The 21,399-nt window shown below is 40.3% G+C and overlaps 2 protein-coding genes across 3 annotated transcripts in view; one reads left to right on the forward strand and one right to left on the reverse strand.

Annotated features, from left to right (window-relative positions):
* brf1a (BRF1 RNA polymerase III transcription initiation factor subunit a) overlaps positions 1 to 21,399 on the forward strand; it is a 119,438-nt gene that overhangs the window by 45,538 nt on the left and 52,501 nt on the right. For both annotated transcript variants that reach the window (XM_047392913.1, XM_047392912.1), the window contains 2 exons: positions 3,424 to 3,496; positions 17,461 to 17,610. In XM_047392913.1, the coding sequence (XP_047248869.1) occupies positions 3,424 to 3,496; positions 17,461 to 17,610 (223 nt within the window). The remainder of the gene's footprint in view (positions 1 to 3,423; positions 3,497 to 17,460; positions 17,611 to 21,399) is intronic.
* Positions 6,723 to 14,906, reverse strand: LOC124884883 (BTB/POZ domain-containing protein 6-B-like). Its single transcript, XM_047392915.1, has 4 exons — positions 12,716 to 14,906; positions 10,634 to 10,724; positions 10,344 to 10,462; positions 6,723 to 9,133 (listed from the first exon to the last, which is right to left on the reverse strand). The coding sequence occupies exons 1-4, from the start codon at positions 13,141 to 13,143 to the stop codon at positions 8,101 to 8,103; spliced, it is 1,671 nt and encodes a 556-aa protein (XP_047248871.1). The 5' UTR covers positions 13,144 to 14,906; the 3' UTR covers positions 6,723 to 8,100.

Consider the following 21,399-nt stretch of genomic DNA (forward strand, 5'->3'; position numbering starts at 1 on the left):
AGCCTGGGCCTCCTTTAGCTCCAGGAGGTCAGGGCAGAGAGTGTCTGAAGGAATGACGGAGCCTTTACTCGAGGTCATGACCTGATTCTCTAGCTTTTGCTGCCTTCTGCTTCAGATTTCAGCACTGAGCCCCCCCAAGTCTTATTTTTTGGTTTAACTCTGTTAACTTTGAAAGAAGATGATAGATTTGTGGTGCTGTGCCTTTGTTATTCAACAGTATCAGTCAGTATGTCCATTTAGATAAAGAGGGTGGGTTGGGGGTCGAAATTTATTGCAGAGCCTTCTGGACAGGCAATGGGCTAAATACAATGAAACATCTGTGATGGGAGGTTCAAGTGAAGACAATTCTAATGCCTCTCTTAGCTTCACCCACCTCCACCCACACAGCTCTTTGTGCTACAGATCCTCTTTTGGTTGTTCTGCTCATCACATCCTGCTCCAGAAAGTTTCAAAGAAAGTCTTTGATCCCTTAATTTATTCATAATTAGTGAGAAAATGTTTGAAGTTTTTAAGTCAACAAACATAATAGAGTAGAAATAGATTCATTTTACAGAATGTGGACCAAAAAATACCTAGTTTTACTCCTTACAATATTTTATACAGGGTTCTTTCACAGTCTGGAAAAGTCTGGAATTTGATTTGAGTATTTTCCAGGGTTGGCATTGGTATGAAAAAGATAAGTATGGAAAAACTAAATAAGAGCATGGAAAATATTTGTATTTCCAGACTTTTTTTTATTATCTTACTTTACCAATGTTGTCCTCCCTTCCTTGTAAACTTTCTCCTGTTACTCCTTTTTTAAATATTCTCTCCTTCACCCTTGTGACTTATCCCCCTGCTTCCCTTTCATTTCTTCCTTGTCTTTTCCTTCTCTCCTTATTTCCTTCAGTTGTTAGTTTTTCCTTCCTTCCTTCTGCCCCTGCCTCCTTACACCTGTCTTCCTTCCTTCTCTACTCTTTCCTTCTGAAGGCCTTGGGCAGCTCTTTTGACTTTACCATGATGTTCAATTTTCAAATCAGGAAAACATTAAATGATTAGTAACCATGTTTTAACTATATACCCCAGATGTGATACACCTACAGTATGTGCGAATTTAGATATTTTAAGTGGATAAGTATAATAAATATAGAGGTGCCCTAATTGATTCCTTACAGGATATTGCATTTTTAAATTTAATTTTATAAGGTTTTTTTAAAAGGTCTTCATTTTTTTATTGGTTGTTGATTAGTTTAATGTGTCAGCATTATCAAAATGAATATTTAATATCCTTACATCCAAATGTGTACAAGCAATACACAGGTTGCCACAGCTCTGTTGCATTGCTTGTAGTTTATTGCTTTTGAAATATTTCTTATTTTTCTCATTTGAAACAGTGCAGGTTGATTTTGGTATTGTTGTTTTGGATGCTGTGCATTTTTTTTTTTACAACAGAGCAGCGGATCAACATCTAAAAGCTCAAGTAATACCCAAATTGCAACCTCAAATCCACACAAGGCTGAGGGGGAGACTTGGTGTAGGCAGAGCAGGGGTAGATTGGAGAATGAGAAAGAAGTGGAAACTCTACGTCATCAATCATAATTAGGAATGTGAGATGTCTCGCATAAAGGTTTATGAACTTGAAGCACTAACAAGGGACCATCCAGAGTATTGGGGATGCAGTTTTATGGGTTTCAATAAGATGTGGCGGCAGGATTATATTCCAGATTTAAATTTTTGTCTACCCGGCTTTCTGAGAAGATTGTTTGAAGATGAGTCAACAACAGTTCGTGTAATCCAGGACCTGGTACTATGAAAAATTGTCTTTGCAGCCTGGATATTAAACAGTCAGCTTTGAGTTATCAGCCATATTATTAACTGAGGAAATTCCCCAGTGTTGGCAACTGTATACATTCTGCCATCAGCTGTTGCTGGCTTTGCATGTGATGCTGTCAGCTCAGTTGTTGCTAAACTACACCCCATTACTAACTACTAACACCCAATTATATTTGTGGCAGTATTTGGATATTTTAACTGCACCTCACTATCTGCTACACCAGCAATTTTCAACACTTTTTAAATGGCTGTACCAGAGAACACAAGACATTGGATTTGTTTAATTTAAAAATGACGGGGATGCATACATTTCCTCTGCAAGACCTGCTGGCAAAGTAGATCATAATATCTCCTTTGTTCAGACGCAACCTGTTATTTAAAGAATGCCGAAAAGTCTTATGAAGCTGTAGAAAGATCTGCAAGGTTGTTTTTTTGGGCCATTGACAATTCCATGGCATGAGTGTATAATGGAGGATTTAAACTTCAGGCTCCAGCTAAAAAAAAAAAAAAGAGAGATTTGTGCTCAGAGCTGAAGACGATCACAGGCCTCAAGCAGAAAGGGGACCAGGTCAATTGCAAGTCTGGACAGAGCCAGTGTTCCTCAATAAGATAAGATCAGTTCAGAAACAAGCTCAGCATTTTCCTCTCCTGCCCTCAACCAAACAGACCTCCAATGTTTGCCTTGACCCACAGGTTTCAGGTCATACCTCCAAATATTTCATTTTCCACATTTGTCATAGATCAATGTGCTGATTCATCAATGTCTGCAACCAAATTAGGGGAATACTGGTGTTCCCTTTGTCCCCACTCTGGCCTGTCCATTTCCAGAATTCGCGTGGAGAAGCAGCTGGGAAAATTGGACCAGAACAAGGCTGCAGGTTAGGAAAGTGTCAGCTCCAGAGTTCTGAAGGCCTGTGTCGACCAGCTATTTGTGATTCTGCTGCATCTCTTCAATCCTAACCTGACCCTTATTTCCTGTGCAAAAGAAAGCTATACTCCCACCATTCCTTTTCACTTTGTACAGCTCAGACTTTAAGTATGTCAGGATCTCAGCGTCTGCATTGGAGATAAGAATGTTCAGATTAATGGCAAACCATTTTCCTGTTTTCTGTCTGGGTAATATGTAAAGGTCACACTGTTGTGGATTTATAGAAATACTCCGTTCAGACAGAGGAACCTTGGGTTCTCTTACTAATCAAAGGTAAAACAGAACAATCAAGACTAAGTAAGCATTGTTAAAATGTCAGCAGTCCACATCCCTTCTGGAAGTAGTGCACTTTTGACATTTCTAGTTTAGATGTGGAAATGTTGTCTACTAGGGGAGAAAGAAGAAGGAACACAGAGTGCAGCTGCAGGATATTTGGATTAAAGAATAATGGGAATAGATGTCCATTTAAAAAAACCTCCAAATCCATTCAAACACTGTAAGAGCTCAGTTTTTAATCACTCATATTAATGTGGAATGTTTTAATACCAGGGCTGCACGGTGGCGCAGTTGGTAGCACTGTTGCCTTGCAGCAAGAAGGTCATGGGTTTGATTCCCGACCGGGGGTCTTTCTGCATGGAGTTTACAATAGGTTTATGCCCCTCTTCATATGTCTGTGTTCACAGGTGAATGTGTATGTGCTGGGAAAAACCTTCCTCCTGCTGGCCAAAGAACTTTGCATCAATGCTCCAGCTATAGGTACTGATTTCACTTCATTCTTTTCATCTACCATTGTCTGAAACTACAGTGCCTTGCAAAGGCTGCAATCCCTGAGGTTTTTCATATTTTGTCACCTTCTAGTTTTTATAGTCACAACCATAAACTTAAGCATATTTTTGGGGATTTTTATAGGATAGGCAACACTAATCAGACCATAAAGTAAAGGGAAAAAGTATTTTTTTCTGCAGTATTTTTATAAATAAAAAATGTGGGGTGAGCATTTGTCCCCCTTTTACTCAATTACTTTAAATGAAAGCTAATTCAACCAGTTTCTTTCAGAATTAACCTTACTAGTATTAACTTATTGTGAATCCAACTGTACTGTAAAATCTCAAAATTTTGTTAGTAAAGTTTTGAAGTAAATACAAAGGGTAACACCTACCAGCTGATGGATTATAAATGCCAGTATTAAAACAATATCCTAAGCTCTGAACATCTCATGGAGCACAAAAAAGTATGACACAACAGCAAATCTGGCAAGGTGTGGCTATTCACCTCAGCTGAAAGCAAGCAAGACAAGACGTTGATCAGAAAAGCAGCCAAGAGGCCCAGGGTAACTCCTGAGGTGCAGTGCACAGTGGAGGTGGATGAATAAATTGACAGGACAGCTTTTAGTCCTGCAATCCACAAATCTGGCTTTTATGGAAGAGTGGCAAGGTAAGACTCTACTTCCCACAAGAAGCCCTATTTGCAGTTGGTCATAAGCCATGTGGCAGATCGATCAAGGATGTAAAAAGATCTTCTCTTCTCAGATAAGACAAAACTTGAACCTTTTGGGTCTACATGTGTGGCTGAAAATACCCTGAATACACAAGGCCCATGATGTAACATGGTGGTGGCAGCATCATGCAGTGGCAATGCTTTTGTTCAGCAGCGACAGGGAAGCTGGTCAGAGTTGATGGAAAGATGTGAGGGAGGTACAATGCTGGAAGAAAAGCAGCCTCCAACAGAATGTTAGCTTTATTTTATCTGATATCTTCAGATAAACTGTGATTGTTTGTGAAGCTTCCCTTTTGTGTTGCGGCTAAATACCACAAAACACTGTATATGTCATGGCTGAACCGTTTGAATTCTTCAGTAGCTGAGTTAAACTTGGATCATTTTTACTAGACATCGCATGTTACTAACAAGTGAGTTTACAATCTTGCAGTTTGCAGCCGGTGTTCATTCATACTTGTGTGATGCATACATTGCAAGACTGAGTTTTACTCAAGAGTTTCGACAATAAATGCAAGCAACTTTATCTGCACTTCTGGTATGGATGTTTATAAGACCTTAAAGTAAATTCAGATTCATTTCCTGTAGCTTAATCTCAAAGATTATGGGAAGAATTACCCATTCATGTTAATACATTTATTCCAGGGGAAACGATACTCAAAAATAATATTTTTTAGAAAAATGACAGTCATTGGCACACCTAACAATCCAACTGAGATAAATGCAACGTGAACAGTTTTTATTTCATATTTTCCTTTGTGTTAATCAGCGTTTCTAGGAACCCTTGGACAGTAGTCTATGACTTCCTGTTTCCCTGGGGTGTAAATATGAAGTGATTATGTGGTTAAAACAAAGTTTTGCCACTATGATATTCATCTTAAATGGATTGCAAAAGAGAGAAAAAAAAATCTCCAAAGCTAACTGTTCGAGAACTGCAGCAAGAAGTTATGTATGCTCAAACACAACCACTAAGTGTTCTCTACATGGCAACTGCTTGTTTGGGAGTGAGACCAAGAAAATGTCTCATCTGTCCTACCATCACAAACATAAACATGTATATCAAATATTAGCTGTCCTCTTTATGGCAAATATTACAACCACAAAAGACAGCTTGAATGCAACATTTGGTAGACGATATCATTTCAGATGGCATCCATTAAAATTGTGATTGCCAGTAATAAATGGTTCTCTACCAACAAAACCTTGTTGGTAGAGAAAAAAAAGTGGCAGCTCAAAACCTGCGCCTTATTGATCATTACACTTGTGCAGTAAAGAATATCATTTAATAGTTCATTTAATTCAACAATTCAATCAAAAAATATGAAAGTCATATAGATTCAGCAGTTGTGTATATACTATATAGCTAAAAGTATCTGTCTACTTTTACATGAACTTTGATGACATCCTATTCTTAATCTATAAGGTCCAGTTTGTCGATGGACCTACCATTGCCAGCTATAGCCACTTTATTTACTCTTTAAACATCTTCCACAGTGTTTAGGAATGTGTTCATAGTTAGATGAGAACCAGAAATGCAGCCTCTGCTCTAATTCATCCCAAAGGTGTTCAAGATGGTTGAGGTCAAGATTCTGTGCAGGCCAGTCAAGTTTCTCCACACCAAACTTTATACACCTGCAGCCATGGAAGTGATTGGAACACTGGAATTCTTTGATTTGGTGGTGTGACCCAATACTTTTGGCAATATAGTGTATATTTGGTTGTTAAGTTTGATGATTACTACTAGCATCTAATGAAAGTCACTTTCTTGGAAAGTAAAATGCACTGTATAATAATGAAATGTCCTGTGATGACCTACACAATTGTCAAACCAGTTGTCCAGTAACCCTTAACCCACAAGGAGGGTAAACCACAAAAGAAGATGTCTTTTAAAAGTGCTGTATCCAAGCATATTATTGAGAGGTTTGAGTGGAAGGAAATAGTGTGTCAGAAAAAGATGCACAAGCAACATAAGTAACCACAGCCTTCAGAAGATTGTGAAGCGAAGCCATTTCAAGTGTGTGGGGCATGGATTGCAGCTGGTTGGTGCTTTAAGAGCCACCACACAAACACACACACACACACACACACACACACACACACACACACACATCCAGCATATGAGCTCCAAATGTCCCATCTTACCTGGGCTGAGAATAAAAAAACTAGAATGTTGCTCAGTGGTCCAAAATCCTCTTTCAGACAGAGCAATATTTAGCATTTGATCTGGAAATTAACGTCCCAGAGTCTGAAAGAGTAGAGAGGCACAGAATTGAAGTAGAGTGTGAAGCTTCCACAATCAGTCAAGATTTGGGCAGACATGTTTTATCAAATCCAACCTGTATGAAGGCACTGTTGGCGAGACAGAGATGGAGAGTATTAAGCATGTGAAAAGCCAGGTTAATGAACCAGTTGTCAGCTTGTTGGTCCCAAGAAGCAATATTTTCTGCAATAGTACATTTTCTTTAAAAACAAAAAAACAAAACATAAATTGTGAACTAAATTCAGCACGTTTATTTCATATTTTAATTTAGTCTTCTATCACTGTGCACATCTGTAAAAATAAAACAAACTGTTTCATCAAACACCAACTATAAATTTATCTCACTACTAGTGACTGAAAAACAATTTAATCCTTGATTATTATTATTATTTTTTTTCCCTAGATAACTTTACCTCAAACAAATTAAAGCGTTGAGTAGGCTACATTTTAAATGGTAACAACTCTCACCTTTTCATTCCCTCTCCATGTTTTGTGTCATGTTAATAAATAAATGTTAGTGATATATTAACGTAACATATCAATAAATTATTGCTTAGCATAGACTGATAAAATTGTTGCTTATTTGGTTTAAATAAAAACAGTCCGATCAGGTTATACCTTCCTGTTTTAATTGAGGTAAGCACTGTGATAGCAAGGAACAGTTTTCATCTCGGTTACAGGAATCCTCTCACATATGGAGACAACCGAAACGGGCAGTTGTGAGAAGAAAGCAGGCTTCATGAAGACCATTATCTTGGAATATCTAATAATGAGTTCATTAATAGTTCAGGGTTTTAGATGCATTATAACTTCTCTACAAGCCTTTGTTACCCATGCATCGTATGTAAGCTTTATCCTTCACTACAGTAATATTTGAATTAGCCTTTTAATAAAATTACTGAGCTAAATTAACTTTTTCACCACTATCCTAATCTACAGAGAAGCACTTGATTTTGCTTGAGAAAACGACATCTTTACATTAAATGAGGCTCCTTGACCAGAGGGTGGTGTAGCCCCCTCTACCCCCCCCCCATCCCCAGCACCGCAAAGATGTGATATTTGCATGTGTTTACATTTTATTATCAGGCGTGTAAGCATTCTTGGACAGAACACATAAGGCCAGCATCCAGCTGTTACCAGGTAAATTGTATTTTACAAAAGACAAAATGTTTGAAGTCTTTCTCAAAACCACCATCTGCAAAGAGCTTTCTTTTTCTTTTTGGACTTCTACTCGGCACCCTACATTATGGTCACTCCTTTTGTAGTATTCCTGCTTTAACTAGAAGAACAACATCGTATGAAACTACTTAACCCTAAAACAGTCTGTACTCGTTCCAGGTTTGGACTCCACCTTGATTACATAAGCACAGTATGAGAGTTATTTCCACAGCAGATGCAGCCCTTCGACACAAGCAGCCGAGCGAATAACCTTAAATCAGCACTTAAATAAAAAAATAACCTTAAATTAAATATAATAAAACAGCTCTGCTGCTTTTAAAACTGTCTCTGGAGGACCTAGGCAGACTATTTAATGTGGTATTAACCAAAGGTTTGAATGCTACATTAGTTTGAAGGCTAGATGGCAACAACAGCAGTCGAGAGCGGCCTACGCGTAGAACACCAACTCTGGGATCTGTCCTCCCTGCACCCCTGTCCCATTGGTACTGTCTGAGGAGCACTGGAACTGAAAAGTGACCTTCCCACACTGCACCTCTGTCATGCCCTCCTGACCAAAGTAGCTCAGCTCATTCCCGTCCAGCACGACGCTCACCGTGTAGAATGTGTCCTGCTCTACCTGGACAGGATGCTCGAACCACACAGGGAATGTGCTGCTTGAGCCGTCCGACACGAACTTGGTAAGGTTCTGTGCCAGAGTCGCCCCCTGTCTCTTGAGCTCGATCTTAACACTGTACTCAGCTTTGCCACCACTTGATCCATACAGCCCTAGACCGGCGATGAAAATCCTCTTGTCCACAGCGAACTGAATGCTGTCGCACCGGCCACGGTAGCGCCACTGATTGCTCCGGTAGGCGGAGGACTGAAAGCGGTGACACCTCTGAGGGGACAGGCCCTTCCTTGGTGTCAGGGGGAAGTCCAGCGTGGGCTTTTTGGCCGCAGTGTACCACAGGAAAACATTGTGCGTCTCCTCCAGGGTAAGGATGTTGGATTGTGCCGCTCCATTAGCAAACTCTTCCACACTCATAGTTGGAATCCGCACCAAGAACAGCGCCTTGCCCAGGACGTCTCTTTTGTTGCGGGTGCTGGGCCCCAAACCCTTCCTTTTGCATTCTGCTGCAGCCCAGTTCATTACTGCATCAAACACCACCACCTCCTCTGTGTTAAGCGTTTCCCTCTGCAGGATGATTTCCAGCGTTTGCATGTCGATCTCACAGAAGCCCTCTGAGCGCAGTGCCAGCTCAGCCTGAGCATCGATAACCTCCCAGCAGCGCTGCGTCAGCTCAGGCTCATCAAACAGGCGGCTCTGGGAGAGCAGCACACAGGCGTTCTTGGCTTCCAGGCTCGTCTCTAGAAAGTTGACGCATGCCTTGGCAAGAGCTGGAACGATATACTTCTTGGTGGCGTACAAAGTGGCCAGCACCGTGTCTGCCTCCAGGTCAATCTCATCGCTGTACAGGTATCTGGGAGCAGAAAAACAGAATTATACAGGTGCAACTCAACAAATGAAGACCAATTAAAACCAATGTAAAATGTTTTTTAATACAAAAATATTATGGCCTACTCTATCATGTGGAGGACTGCTGACTTGGTAGTCTATCTTTATGTGACTGTGCACTTTTTAAAAATTTTCATGTAAACTTTAATTCTGCAATATTTTTCCTAAAACAGTCTTAGTGCTGCCCTCTTTGCATTGAATGGTGGCTAGTTGAATTTTCCTGTTGGTTCAAACGGTACAGCTTGGTACGTCACAGTCCCGCGTTCGGGTATAAAACCATCTCACTCAGACACGCCCCGTAGCGAGTCAGGAGTTGGAATTGCGAGCATTGATTATTTATGCTTCATACCTTTTGATCATATGCTTTATTTCAGATAATATAACTCTACATGTAAATGTAAACTTTCTCACAGTCTGGTAGTGCTTTGAATGTTAGCTTTGAATGTTAGCCCATGTTAGCACTGATGTTGCTATGGTCACTTCTCTATCCAGAAACTGGACCCATTCTGTCCTCCACTGTCTCGGCAGCGCTGACTTCGGGCATCGCTGAGTCAACGCCTTGAGCCAGCAGCTGGTACTGATCAGACTCAGGCCCGCTGGGCTCCATAAAGCCTCCTTTAACCTCCGGTGACGAGGGGGTTGAAAAATCCTCCTCCTCAAAAGACCTATCCATGGAGAAACGATCAGTGTTGCTCTGCTCACTCTCTAATTTAATATGTCAAATTAAGTTAGCTGCCACTTTGCCTCATTCTCCTGACCACACCCCCGCTTAACCCTCTCCACTCATCCCATACCTGGCCGTGCCCCTCGTGTCTCTTTTCCTTTTCTTCAGGAAAATCCAGCCAAATTTGAATGTCATTTTATGTAAGACAAACTAAAAAACATAAGCCAACATCAATCCATTAAACAATTCTCTTCAAAGCTCCTGAGCTAAATAAGAATGTTAATAATAATAATGTAACTACTGTTGTGAATATATTTTTGAGGATTTAGGAGTAAAGAGAAACCCAGCAATTACAGGGCATAATGATGCTGCTGCCCTCTACTCCCAGCCCTCTGGAGTTCTCCTCTGCTTAGCTCTAGATGAGTAATAATGTGCTTTGAAGTGACACTGACGGGGCTACGTGATGTGGGCCCCTGGTCGGTTGTGTGAGGAGTACTGGTGTGTGGCTTACTTCAGCAGAATTAGGAAAGCAGCAGGTTCCACATCTGGGATGTGGATTTCAGACTCCTCCTCTGCCAAATCGCCGTAAAACATGGCACAGAAGACTGAGCTTCCCACGGCCAGAACGTACTGGGAGGAAGCAGGAGACACTCATCAGACCTTTTTTCATTAAATGAAACAGCTGTGAACCAATCAGAGGGACTGGGACAACTTTGTTGTACATATTTTAACAAAAACCACAAATATTAAGAACACAAAACAAGTTTTGTTATTTAATAATAATTCCATGATCAGCTTTACCTTATGAGCAGGTATTTTCTGTGAGGCCCCCAGGGGCCCAACAATGAAATGAACATCAGCCATCAGCTCATTGTTGAACATCAGAGCATTCCTAAAAGAACAAGTTTCACAGATAAGGTTCAGTGTTGTAAAACATCAGCTTCTATCATTTTGTTAATCACAGATACTACTTGTTTGCTTCATAGTGACAGTGTTACTTAAATGATGTACTTTTTGTTTCCGGAATATGCTTATAATTAGCGATGCACCAATAAGCCAGCCAGGTTTTCTTTTGGCAGGTCCAAAACTGACAAATCAAATCACTTTTCCCTTGTTTATTTAACGCATTAAAACTAAGGCTGCCACCTATTTTTTGTTTTTAAATTTATAAATTGAGAAACCAGAGAATTACTGGAGTGACCAAAGTATTTCATACCGTTTTGAGAATCGAGCAGCATTCAGTACCCCACCTGCTGCTGCTGGAAAAGGCCACTTCACTTTTCACTTACAAGAAAGACTAAGTCTGTTTGGAAACTTTTTTGGTCATAAAACCATTGAAATTCACAGTGTGGATGCTAAGGTAGCTCCACCCATCACTCTTTAATTATTCAGGTATTGTTGACTGAAAACGTAACTGGACAAGCAATGACTGGCATGTGTGTAAAGCAGGCTGGATAACTGAGCAGCCTGCTGGACAATTTGACCATCTAATACTACCTTGTTAGACTAATGTTAATTATTAAAAAGCAGAATGTAAAAATCAGACATTCTACACATAATCATTTAAACCACTACATTCAGTGGGTGTTTTAAAATACCATCCATCCTCTAAACCCACTTCCTCCATTGTGGGTCACCGGGGAGCTGGTGCCTACCTCCAGCAGTCTACGAGTGAGAGGTGGTGGACACCCTGGACAGGTCGCCAATCCGTCGCAGAGTAACACAGAGACGCACAGGACAAACAACCAAGCACACACCCATTCATCCCTAAGGGCAATTTAGAGAGACCAGTCAACCTAACAGTCATGTTTTTGGACTGTGGGAGGAAGCCGGAGTACCCAGAGAGAACCTACACATGCACGGGGAGATCATGCAAACTCCATGCAGAAAGACCCCCGGCCGGGAGTCGAACCCAGGAACTGCTAGCTGCAAGGCAAGTGCTACCAACTGCGTTATTATGCAATTTTTGATTAAATTGATCAAAATATAATAACTTTATCATAGCTGTAATGTTCGTGGTGTTATTTCAGCATTAGTATGAAAATTTGTTTTTCCTTTGTTTTACACAAAGCATGTTAAAAAGTTTCCCAACATCTTTTTTGTTGGGTTGTGTGATTTTTACCAAAGATGGCTGGTGAGTGGAATTAGCAGATTTTCTACTGGCTATGATCGTTGACAGGCCACTTAAAAAGCCGGATCTTACTGCGATCCGAACGACATACTATTCAACAATCTTGTATGGAAGCTGTAACTGAGTATCAGTGGGATGAGTGAAAATATTCAGAGGAAGCACAGAGGTATAAGAAGCAATAAGAAACGGTTTGATGTAAAATCTCTGCAGTTCATTCTGGGTATGACAGAGATCATGGCATTCAGAAGATGTCCAGGAGGGGTAGAGTACAGTAAAGTTGCTCTGTTTTGGTCCTGTTGACCTTTCGACCTCTGTCACGAAACATGCTGGATTTGGAAATGTTGGCAGCCTTTTGGAAATCTAAGAGTTAAGTCATGTATGGAATATACACAGAGACTGCTGTTTTAAATCTTACTAGCCACTGATATAATATTCTTAACTATAGGATTTTTTTTAATGCTTTAAAACATTAGCAGAACCTTGTGACATTTCATTGAATCCTAAAATAAACCCAACATAATTAATTGAACGTGATAAAAACCAAAGTCCTGGTCTTATCTCCTTATTTAACAGTTCTTTAACATCATTTAGATTTATTTTTAGACTGGCTTTAAATCGTGATAGACAGTAATAGTTTCAAAATTAGATGCGTAATAGAAGCCAGAGCCTAATTAACTGCAGAGCCCAGCTTTAATTGGTCCTGATCTGCTGCCATGACCTGTCATTAATCCACAACGCGTGGTTGAAGCTACCTCTCTCTGAGTGTGGGGTAGCTGCATTGCCAACTGGGTGGATCTACGTTGTTATTGTTGATGTTCTGCTGGCTGGTCGGAGTGGTGGCCGCGCTGCCGAAGCCGCCGGTGTTGCTGTTGCCGCCGCCGCTGTTCGCCAGGCACACCGCCTCCTTAGTCTTCTCTCCATCCGCCACCGTGGTGCCGTTCACCAAGTTGGTGGTGTTGGGAATGGCGGCGGACAACAACTCCGCAGCCATCTTCGTCGTCTCCTCCTTTTGCTGCTTCTTCTTGGTGCTGGACAGGGATAAAGTCAGAATCTCATAACATGCCGGCAGCCGGCCCGGGAGCTTCTTGGACTTTTTCAGTGTTTCTGGGAGCAGTAACAGATAAGTCAAACACCTCATGATCCGGCCATGGTGGAAGAAGCTACAGTCTGCCGTTGGCATCGGCACAGTGGATCCTTGTGTTGGTACCCGGTGTACTGGATCCGTTTTCCCGAACGTACTGTTATTTCCTGTGCGGAGTATTTTGGATTTTCTGCTTTTTTAAAAACGTCATCCAAAGCGGATTCACCCAGGCGTGTTTTCTACACGCTTCCATGTAACACAAACACTTTAGCTGCCTTTTCCTGGCGTTAAGCTCATCCTCACTTGGCTGAAAAAAGCCCTCGTTTGTTTTCCCTTTTCGACCAGAGTAATCCGGATAGTCCTCCTTATTTTTCCACCTCGCTTTTTCATTAATCCTCACGGGTAGTCCTCCGTCTTTGTCCGTGTAGCCGAACACCAAACCGTGATGTTATACCACATCTATGGCCATCCGCAATAAATACTTATTCGTCGTGATTTTTTTTTTGTTTTTTTTTTTTTTGCGCTCTGCTCTATTTGTATTGCGTTTTTTTCACTGCTCCGATCTCCTCTGACGCCCATGGCTCGCTGAGAACCAATCATATCAAGACATGGCGCTGACGTAAGAACTGCAAAAGTCCCTCCCTCTGGTTCCTCCGCAGAGTGCGTCACTGTTGGGCGGTGGGGGTCGGGCTCCTCCTCTGGCGGCTCAGTGAGTTGAAGAAGCAGGGGCGGAGGAAGAGGCAGTGCAGCCTCAGGGCACACAAAAAATCTTCCAAAGGGAGACGAAAAACTGAGGGAGGACTATAGCTTGACTCTCATAAAACTGTTTTACTCAATCCTTGCAAGTAACTTCATAAGTGCTTAACCCCCACCAACCACCTTTTTTTCTGATGCTTCAAAATCATTGAATTCTAGTGTTCCAATCACTTCCATGGCTGAAGCTGAAGTTGCTATTGCTGGCAACGGTGGGTCTATTAACAAATTTGACCTTTTATACATTAAGAATAGAATGTCGTCAAAGTTCGTTTACATGTCAAACTAGACGCACAAATGCTTTTGGCAGTGTAGTGTGTATGTATGTACATGTATATTTGTATGTGTGTGTGTGGATTAAAAACCTGGTTTGCCATTGGATAAGCTGCTGAGATGCACAGCTAAGGTGGGGAACTGTCGCCAGAACATTAGTTCTCTCAAATCTAATTTGACCTAAACGTTGGCCTTTATGGAAGACTAGAAAGAATAAATAAAAGCCATAAGAAGTCCTTTTTGCAATTTGCCAGAGGCCATGTTGAGGACCACGCAAGCATGTGAAAGAAGGTACTCTGGTCAGCTGAGACAAAAATAGAACCTTTTGGTCTACATGCAAGATGGGACACTAACAGGGCACATAACACTAAGCACACCACACACACTCGCTATGGTAAAACATGGTTGTGGCACCATCTTGCTGTGGGTGTGTTTTTCTTCACCAGGGACATTCAAGCTTCACAGAGGGAAGATGGGGCTAGGTACAGGTCAATCCTAGAACAAAAACTGTAGGAAGCTGTAAAACACTTGAGTGGGGCAGAGGTTTGGCTTCCAGCTAAACAGTGATCTTAACTATTTTACAAAGTAAAATTGGCTAAAACTTTAGCAATTAGATGTGCAAAGCTGATAGACATGTCCCAAAAGACATGCAGCAAAAGGTGGTTGCTCAAACTGTTAAGTCAGGGGACAGAATCTCTCAAAAAAAAAAAACAATTACGAAACGTATAATTTTTCTGATGTACTACTTTGTGTTGGTCTGCCATAATAAAATATATTAAAGTTTGTTATAGTAATATGACACAGTTTTTGCAAAGGCACCATCTCTAAAACTCTTTGTGTGCTTGACATCGTTATTTCAGAGAACAACTAAGCAAAAGAGAAACTTCAAATTGGAAAAACAGATATGTTGTCAAACTGGTGAAAAATGAAGCCCTTGTAACAGGGTTTCCAGGGTTGGAATCATCTACAGAGCAACCTTCGTTCTATATAAACCTTCAGAAATCACATGCATTCATAGATTGGAATAAACTGCTGTTTGGTGGATTTGTAGTTTTGAAGTAAGGCTGGTTTTTAAGTTTCCAGTATAACTTGGAGCAGTGGTCAGCTTTGCAGACAGTACATGATGAGGAAGAACAAATCGGCCTCAATCTTATTACCAGCTGACTTCTCCAGCTTTCCATTGCACTCCTTTGTGAGCAAAGACATTACATTCAAAAATGTACGTCCACAGTCATCGCTTGGAAAAGAGAAACTACTTGTGCTGGTTTAGAGAACAGGGGTTTATTCTGATTTCACTTTCTCATTAAAATTGTGATTACCACCTAAGTTTCAGAAGCAGGAGGCAAAAAAAGAGACCAAAAGCAAATTGCCCACCAGCCATGCTATTGGTAGTAAAAGCAGAAAGTTGTGATTTAAAAAAAAAAGAAAAATAATCATAATCTACATTTTTCATGTTTGACATGGAGCAGGTATTGCCCACTTTAAAGATAACTTCCTCCAGAACAACTATCATCATTTGAGTATCTGTTTACAAAGTACATTACAGAAAATCAGTTTGTCCTTTTTAGAGTTTTTCTGTTTTTAATATATCACACTTACATGATTCATATCATTAAACAGGCTTTAATGTCAGATGAAAATAACCTGAGTAAACCTGTAACCTGTAGTTTTAAAATAATAATTTATTAAAACATTAAAAAAGCCAAAGCAACCTGGCCCTATGTAAAAAGAAGAATAAATAAATAAATCCACTCCCTTGGCAATTAATCTTTTAAATTGCATGTGGGTGAAATATGACCCAGTCTTATTTGCACAGTTTTCTAATCCTTAAAGGGTTTTCTAGCATAAAGCTCCCTTCGGGAGTGAACTTGCTGAAGTGCTTTATATCATTGTCCTACTTTAAAACTCAAATGCACTTGAGCTTATGGTCATCAACTAATGACCAGATATTCTTCTTCAGGATTTACTGGTAGAGAGCATAATCCATGTCTCCATCAATTACAACTAGCCATCCAGGTCCTTAAGAAGCAAAGACCAAGACCCCAAGACCATCACACTACCACCACCATGATTGACTGTTGGTAGAGAGTTTTCTGAAATGCTTCTGGTCATATATTAGATGTAAGACAATGCACACATTTCAACGGTTCTGCTTTTGTCTCGTTGGTATACACATTTTTTCCATAAAGTTTTGTAGACCTTTAAGTTGTTTCTTAGGCAACTGTGAGATGGGCCTTTGTAAGTTTTTTGGTCAGCAGTGGTTTTGGCCTTGGATGTCTCCCATAGAGTCATATTTGCCCATTCTCTTTAATTGTAAATAATGAGCACTGACTTTAACTGAGCCCAAGTAAGGTCTGCATTGCATCACTTTATGTTTTGTTTTTTCCATTAGTGGATAGTGTCTCTGTCTATGGTTCTCTTAAGTCCTAAAGTCTTGTTAATGTTGTTGAGCCTACCTTAGTTTGTCACACAGGTTCTATTTCAATCTAGTTAATAAACACTGTATTTTGCCCAAAGGGAAATTAAATGTTGTTTCAACTCGTATATTTCCTAAGTTTCTTCAAAGAGTCAATGTGGATTGGAAGGAACTCCTGTAGCGGTCGGCATCACAGCAGATCTGAAGAAGCCTCTAACTGAAGACGTTATTGTTTGACAGTCTCATGAAGGGTTCAGGGTTTTCCATAATCTTCATTTTATGAGGAATCCTTCTTTGTACAATAATCTCCAGAGAATCTAGAACAGTCCACAGAACCGAACCAGCCTTCCTTATCAGCTTGTTGAGCTTTTTGAAGTCACTGGCTGCCACCTTAGGAGAGGATGGGAGAAGAGATTGCACTCTTAACAGACCTATGTAAGAAATGCAGGACCGTGCTGCAAAAACTGAAGGATCTTCATTTCCTCAATAAGTACAGTCTGCTCTGTACAGCTTTATTGTTTCCTCTCTAGTTCAGTCTTTGGTCCAGGTGAACAGCAAGGTATTCATACTCCTCCACCATCTCCACGTCTTCTGCCTTGGTGGAAATAGTGTTTGACAGATTCCTGTTGCTCCTGAAACAGTGGTTTATTGATTCTGCAAGTCAGGCTATAATAATGGCTTGGTGTGGCTTGTAAAAATTAACATAGTTCTCCAAAACAATTTGGGCATTTCAGGTAATTCATGTTATGACATGGGTGGGAAATTATATTTTCACATAAAGCCAGGTTTCTTTGGAAAGCTTTTTTGCTTACTAAAATTAGTCAGTCATTTGAAATTTGTGTTTGTCTATATTCAGGTAAGTTTTGTCTAATTTTAAAATGCATTGTGGCAAAAACCAAAGAAATCTTTTAAGGAGGTTTAGAATCTTACAGAGTCTCAGTTCATAAAAGAACTACTTTTTTCCTTCTACCCAGACCCCTGCCTATATATACCTCGTTTCACCCAAATGCTGGAATTTGGCGAGAAGAGCCGTGAGGTCTCCATGACGGCACTGCGACTGGTGCAGAGAATGAAGAGAGACTGGATGCACACGGGAAGAAGGCCATCTGGACTCTGTGGCGCAGGTAACCATAAACACGAGGCAGCATTAGATAACTATGGTCTTTGCCGTTTTTTTTCCAACAGAGTACTTCATATAGGGGCCTGAAAGCTCAGGGCAGCAGGAGCTGTAAAAGATGAGGGAGGAAAGTAACTACTGTTCTGTTCTCTGCAAACTTTCCTTTAAGAAGATGCTGAAACCACAGATTTCTCATTCCTGCAGGAATTATTAGTCATGTTTAACTGCCGCTTTTATCCATGCAAAAAAAAAAGTTTGCAAAAGACCACTAGGAAAAAAAATGTGTAAACACGAAAACTGTTCTCTGTGACTCTTTATATGATCAATACACCCTAACATCATGTGTTTTCCGACTGCTATCCAAACATAAGATGTCACTGATTTGAGCAGTGTTAATCTTAAGTTTATTTTTTAATGACAGGGTTTCTGTGGGGAGCTAGATTTTTCTGTATAGTTGTATTTCCAGACTATTCCCCTTTCCACTTTATCCATAATTAATAAATGTTTTCATCTAATAACCAGTCGATCCGCCCATCTGTCCACTTGTCCGTCCTGCCATTTATCCTTTTGTAAATCCTCCATCCACCGTTCTGTTCAGCGTTTATCTGTTTGCTGTCTGTTCGTCTGTCGTTCATCCATCTTCGTCCATTCTGCCATTCGTCTATTTTCCACCTGTCTGCTTATCCATCTTTGAATTTCTGCGGCTTCCATATTTGAAGAATGATTGTCAAAATATCTGCTGTAATTGCATAGTGTTGTTTTGTATTTAACCTTAACAATGGACTAGAAAGGCCTTGAAACTCTAGAATTTTCAGTCTGGAAAAGTGAGACATTTTGTCATAAAGTCTGCTTTCTATGCTGTCATGTATGCTGCTGTTTTGAAAAACACCTGTGAAGTTGGTGGAAATTTGAGGAAATGGAGATTTTGTCGAACATAAATCCTGTCATTTTTTGAGCTATATGTGTTGCTTTTGATGAGTTCCCACCATTAAAAAAAAAAAAAAAAAGGAAATTTCCTTGCTCTGTGAGCGCCTCCAGGTGGTCAAATAAACATTAGTTGAATTGATCAGACAGCATTTCTGTGAAGGGATAAAATATTGGTTGCTGTAACAAAAGAAGCATACTGTTGTTTGTGCACAAGTCAGAGCACATTTACATAACTATTCTGGATCATGATATACTGAACGTGTGAAATTTATATTCTTATCTGGAGAACTTTTATTTTACAAAAAGGACTGTTTCATAACTTTCATATGAAGCATGTCTGCAAATATTTTATATAAAATACTTAAAGATACCTGACAGGTGTTTTTAGGAGCTTTACAAAAACATTAAATTCCAAATAAATTAGATATTTCTTTTGAACTGTTATAGGATTAGATACTTTTTAAGGGTAAAGATTTCTTATGTTATTGGGTTTTTAGAGTCGAGGCCTTAACTTGTGCAGAAGCGAGGTTTACAGAACAAACAATCGCATTATATACTGATAAGGATTTTTGTGGAGAAACTGATGAAACATTAGATCTATCAGAGAGCCCAGGAACGTCTTCTCAGACTAGGGAAATTAAAACAGCACAATCGTACAGTAGCGGACTTCCCTCTAGCGTTTCGGACTTAGCTGCTAAATTGGGTTGAAACCTGCAGGCCCTCCAAGGAGCTTTAGCCTTAAATAAACTGCTAAAAGACGAGCTAGCCTGAAGGGACAGGCCTCGAAGTTTGAAGAGTTAATCCCTTTAACGCACTGACAATGCACTGTGTGAAAGAGACTGAGATTGTGCTTCCAAATTACAAAAAACTCAAACTTCCCATAGTTTTGTCTCTCAACCTCCTAGAAAATACCTTGAGTCTCCACTACCACCAGGAAAAGACCACCTTGAACTTTGGCAGGTGGGCAAAGCCAGACTGACTCCCAGAGAAGACTCCCTGCCGGCGCATGTTTATACTGTGGAGCCTCTAGCCACCTCATCACCAACTGCCCTATTCACCCAAAAGCCCACCGTTTTCTGAGTCCTGACTTCTGGCGAGGAACTCAGAAAACAGTAATATCCCCCTATTTTTGATCCACACCATGCTGCATATCAACGACGAGTCCCTCATTATACCAGCACTCCTCAACTCCTTCTCAGAACAAAATTCAATCGACTGAGATCCGATTCCTCAATGTCAGATTTCTACAGAACCACTTCCTACACCACTCACTGTATGGGTTTTAGATGGCCAGACCCTGAAAACCATAACTCACTAAATTCAACTGTGTGTGTGTGACATTGTCACATTAGTTATCTGTGTGAAACGGTAAAAAATAACCAAATTAACTAAACTATTATTGTATATATGCAAGAATGTTATGTATATGTTTTTCTTTTCTTGTAGAAAAGGATCCACTGGGATAATTATCTGGAACACAGACCAGCCTAAACTTATAAAATAAGGCACAGCTGCTTTCTGCCTGCTCCCTGCATACACAGGGTTTTGATGTGAGTGATGGGTGGCAGGAGAAGCGCAGAGGAGACGTGCTGCGTCTTGTTGCACTTCAAGTTCAGATTATTTTGTTTTGTTTATTCTTGTGTGTAAAGTAATGCACTTTATTTTTGTTGAGGCATGAACAATAAAGTTGGTCAAATTTAAGTTCAAATTTCTTCTCAAGTTAGAGGGATTTATTGCATTTTGCTGTCGGAAATCAGAGTGGCTTACAGTAACAAAACGTTGTAGGCATAAAATTAATCAACCTGATATGTTCATCCCTAGTAGTTTCGGACCTCCAATCTTCCCGAGAAATTGGATTTGGAGCTTCGTTCATAAAGTTTAAGATCCCCTGCTCTGCCTCAAAGATCTGGAACTGATTCCAAACCATCTTAGCAGACTTCTTTTAAAGTTAAGGAGCAGGGGCTCTACTGTCAGCTCTTCCCCTCAACTCTCAGAGCAGAGTGTGGCTATCATGCAAAGAAGACACCTTTTAGCCGCTTGTAGCTTGGAGCTCATGTTTTTGGTCATGATCTAACTCTTCTTCCTTCCTATCATCACCTATGAAAAAGACACCAAGATATTTGAAATCCTTGACTTAAAGCAGATCTTTTTTGACCTGGAGAGACCAGTGCTTGTTTTTTTCTTAGAAGCATGGCCTCAGATTGCACTACTTGTTATTGGAGTCGGACACTGAAGAGGGAGAGGAGGAGCCCTTGAGGCTTGGCAAAAGATGAAAGAATGAGACTCAGCAGCTGTCACACGGAACATGTTTCCAAGAAGTTATATGACATATCTTGACCTTGGTTGCAGGTTCATCAAGGGAGAGTTGAATTGTTGAGATTTTCTTATGATCCTTTCTTTAAAAAAGGATTTTAGCCGAGAAAAAGGCAGTACCTGGACAGTGTGAATCTGGCTTGAGAGGAACTGACTCTCATCCTGTCCGATTTACACTTGACTAATCACACTAGTGAATACAGGATCATGGCTTCAAGATGCCAACAGAACCACATCATTTGCAAAAAGTAAAGATGAGACCCTGACTTGGAGATCCTTAACATGGTAAACAAGATCAGTGACAAAAAGCAGCTCTGGCAGTGTTTAACCCAAGTCAGAAACATGTTGTGTTTGCCTAGGATGTGGAGAGAAAAACTGGGCACCCTATAACGGGTCAAATGAAGCCCCCTGAAAGCAAATGATCTAATGCTTCTTAATTGGTTGTAGGCATACTTGATAAAGAAAACATCAGTTTTATTTTTGGTTTCTTGCTGCAATTGATCTCTTATGCTAAATATCTTGATTTGTGTTGCTTCTGCTGCATATTTCCCATCAA

This window comes from Girardinichthys multiradiatus, chromosome 19 (genome assembly GCF_021462225.1).
Source record: "Girardinichthys multiradiatus isolate DD_20200921_A chromosome 19, DD_fGirMul_XY1, whole genome shotgun sequence".
Classification (NCBI taxonomy): Eukaryota; Metazoa; Chordata; class Actinopteri; order Cyprinodontiformes; family Goodeidae; genus Girardinichthys; species Girardinichthys multiradiatus.

What these genes read in the sequence shown, in the direction of transcription:
- LOC124884883 (XM_047392915.1), bottom strand. Translation starts at nt 13,143, where the DNA reads ATGCCAACGGCAGACTGTAGCTTCTTCCACCATGGCCGGATCATGAGG. An exon ending in TACCCCACACTCAGAGAGAG is followed by an intron (nt 10,725 to 12,715) that starts GTAGCTTCAACC and finishes TTGTTCTTTTAG; the next exon opens with GAATGCTCTGATGTTCAACA. An exon ending in GCTTTCCTAATTCTGCTGAA is followed by an intron (nt 9,134 to 10,343) that starts GTAAGCCACACA and finishes TTCTGCTCCCAG; the next exon opens with ATACCTGTACAGCGATGAGA.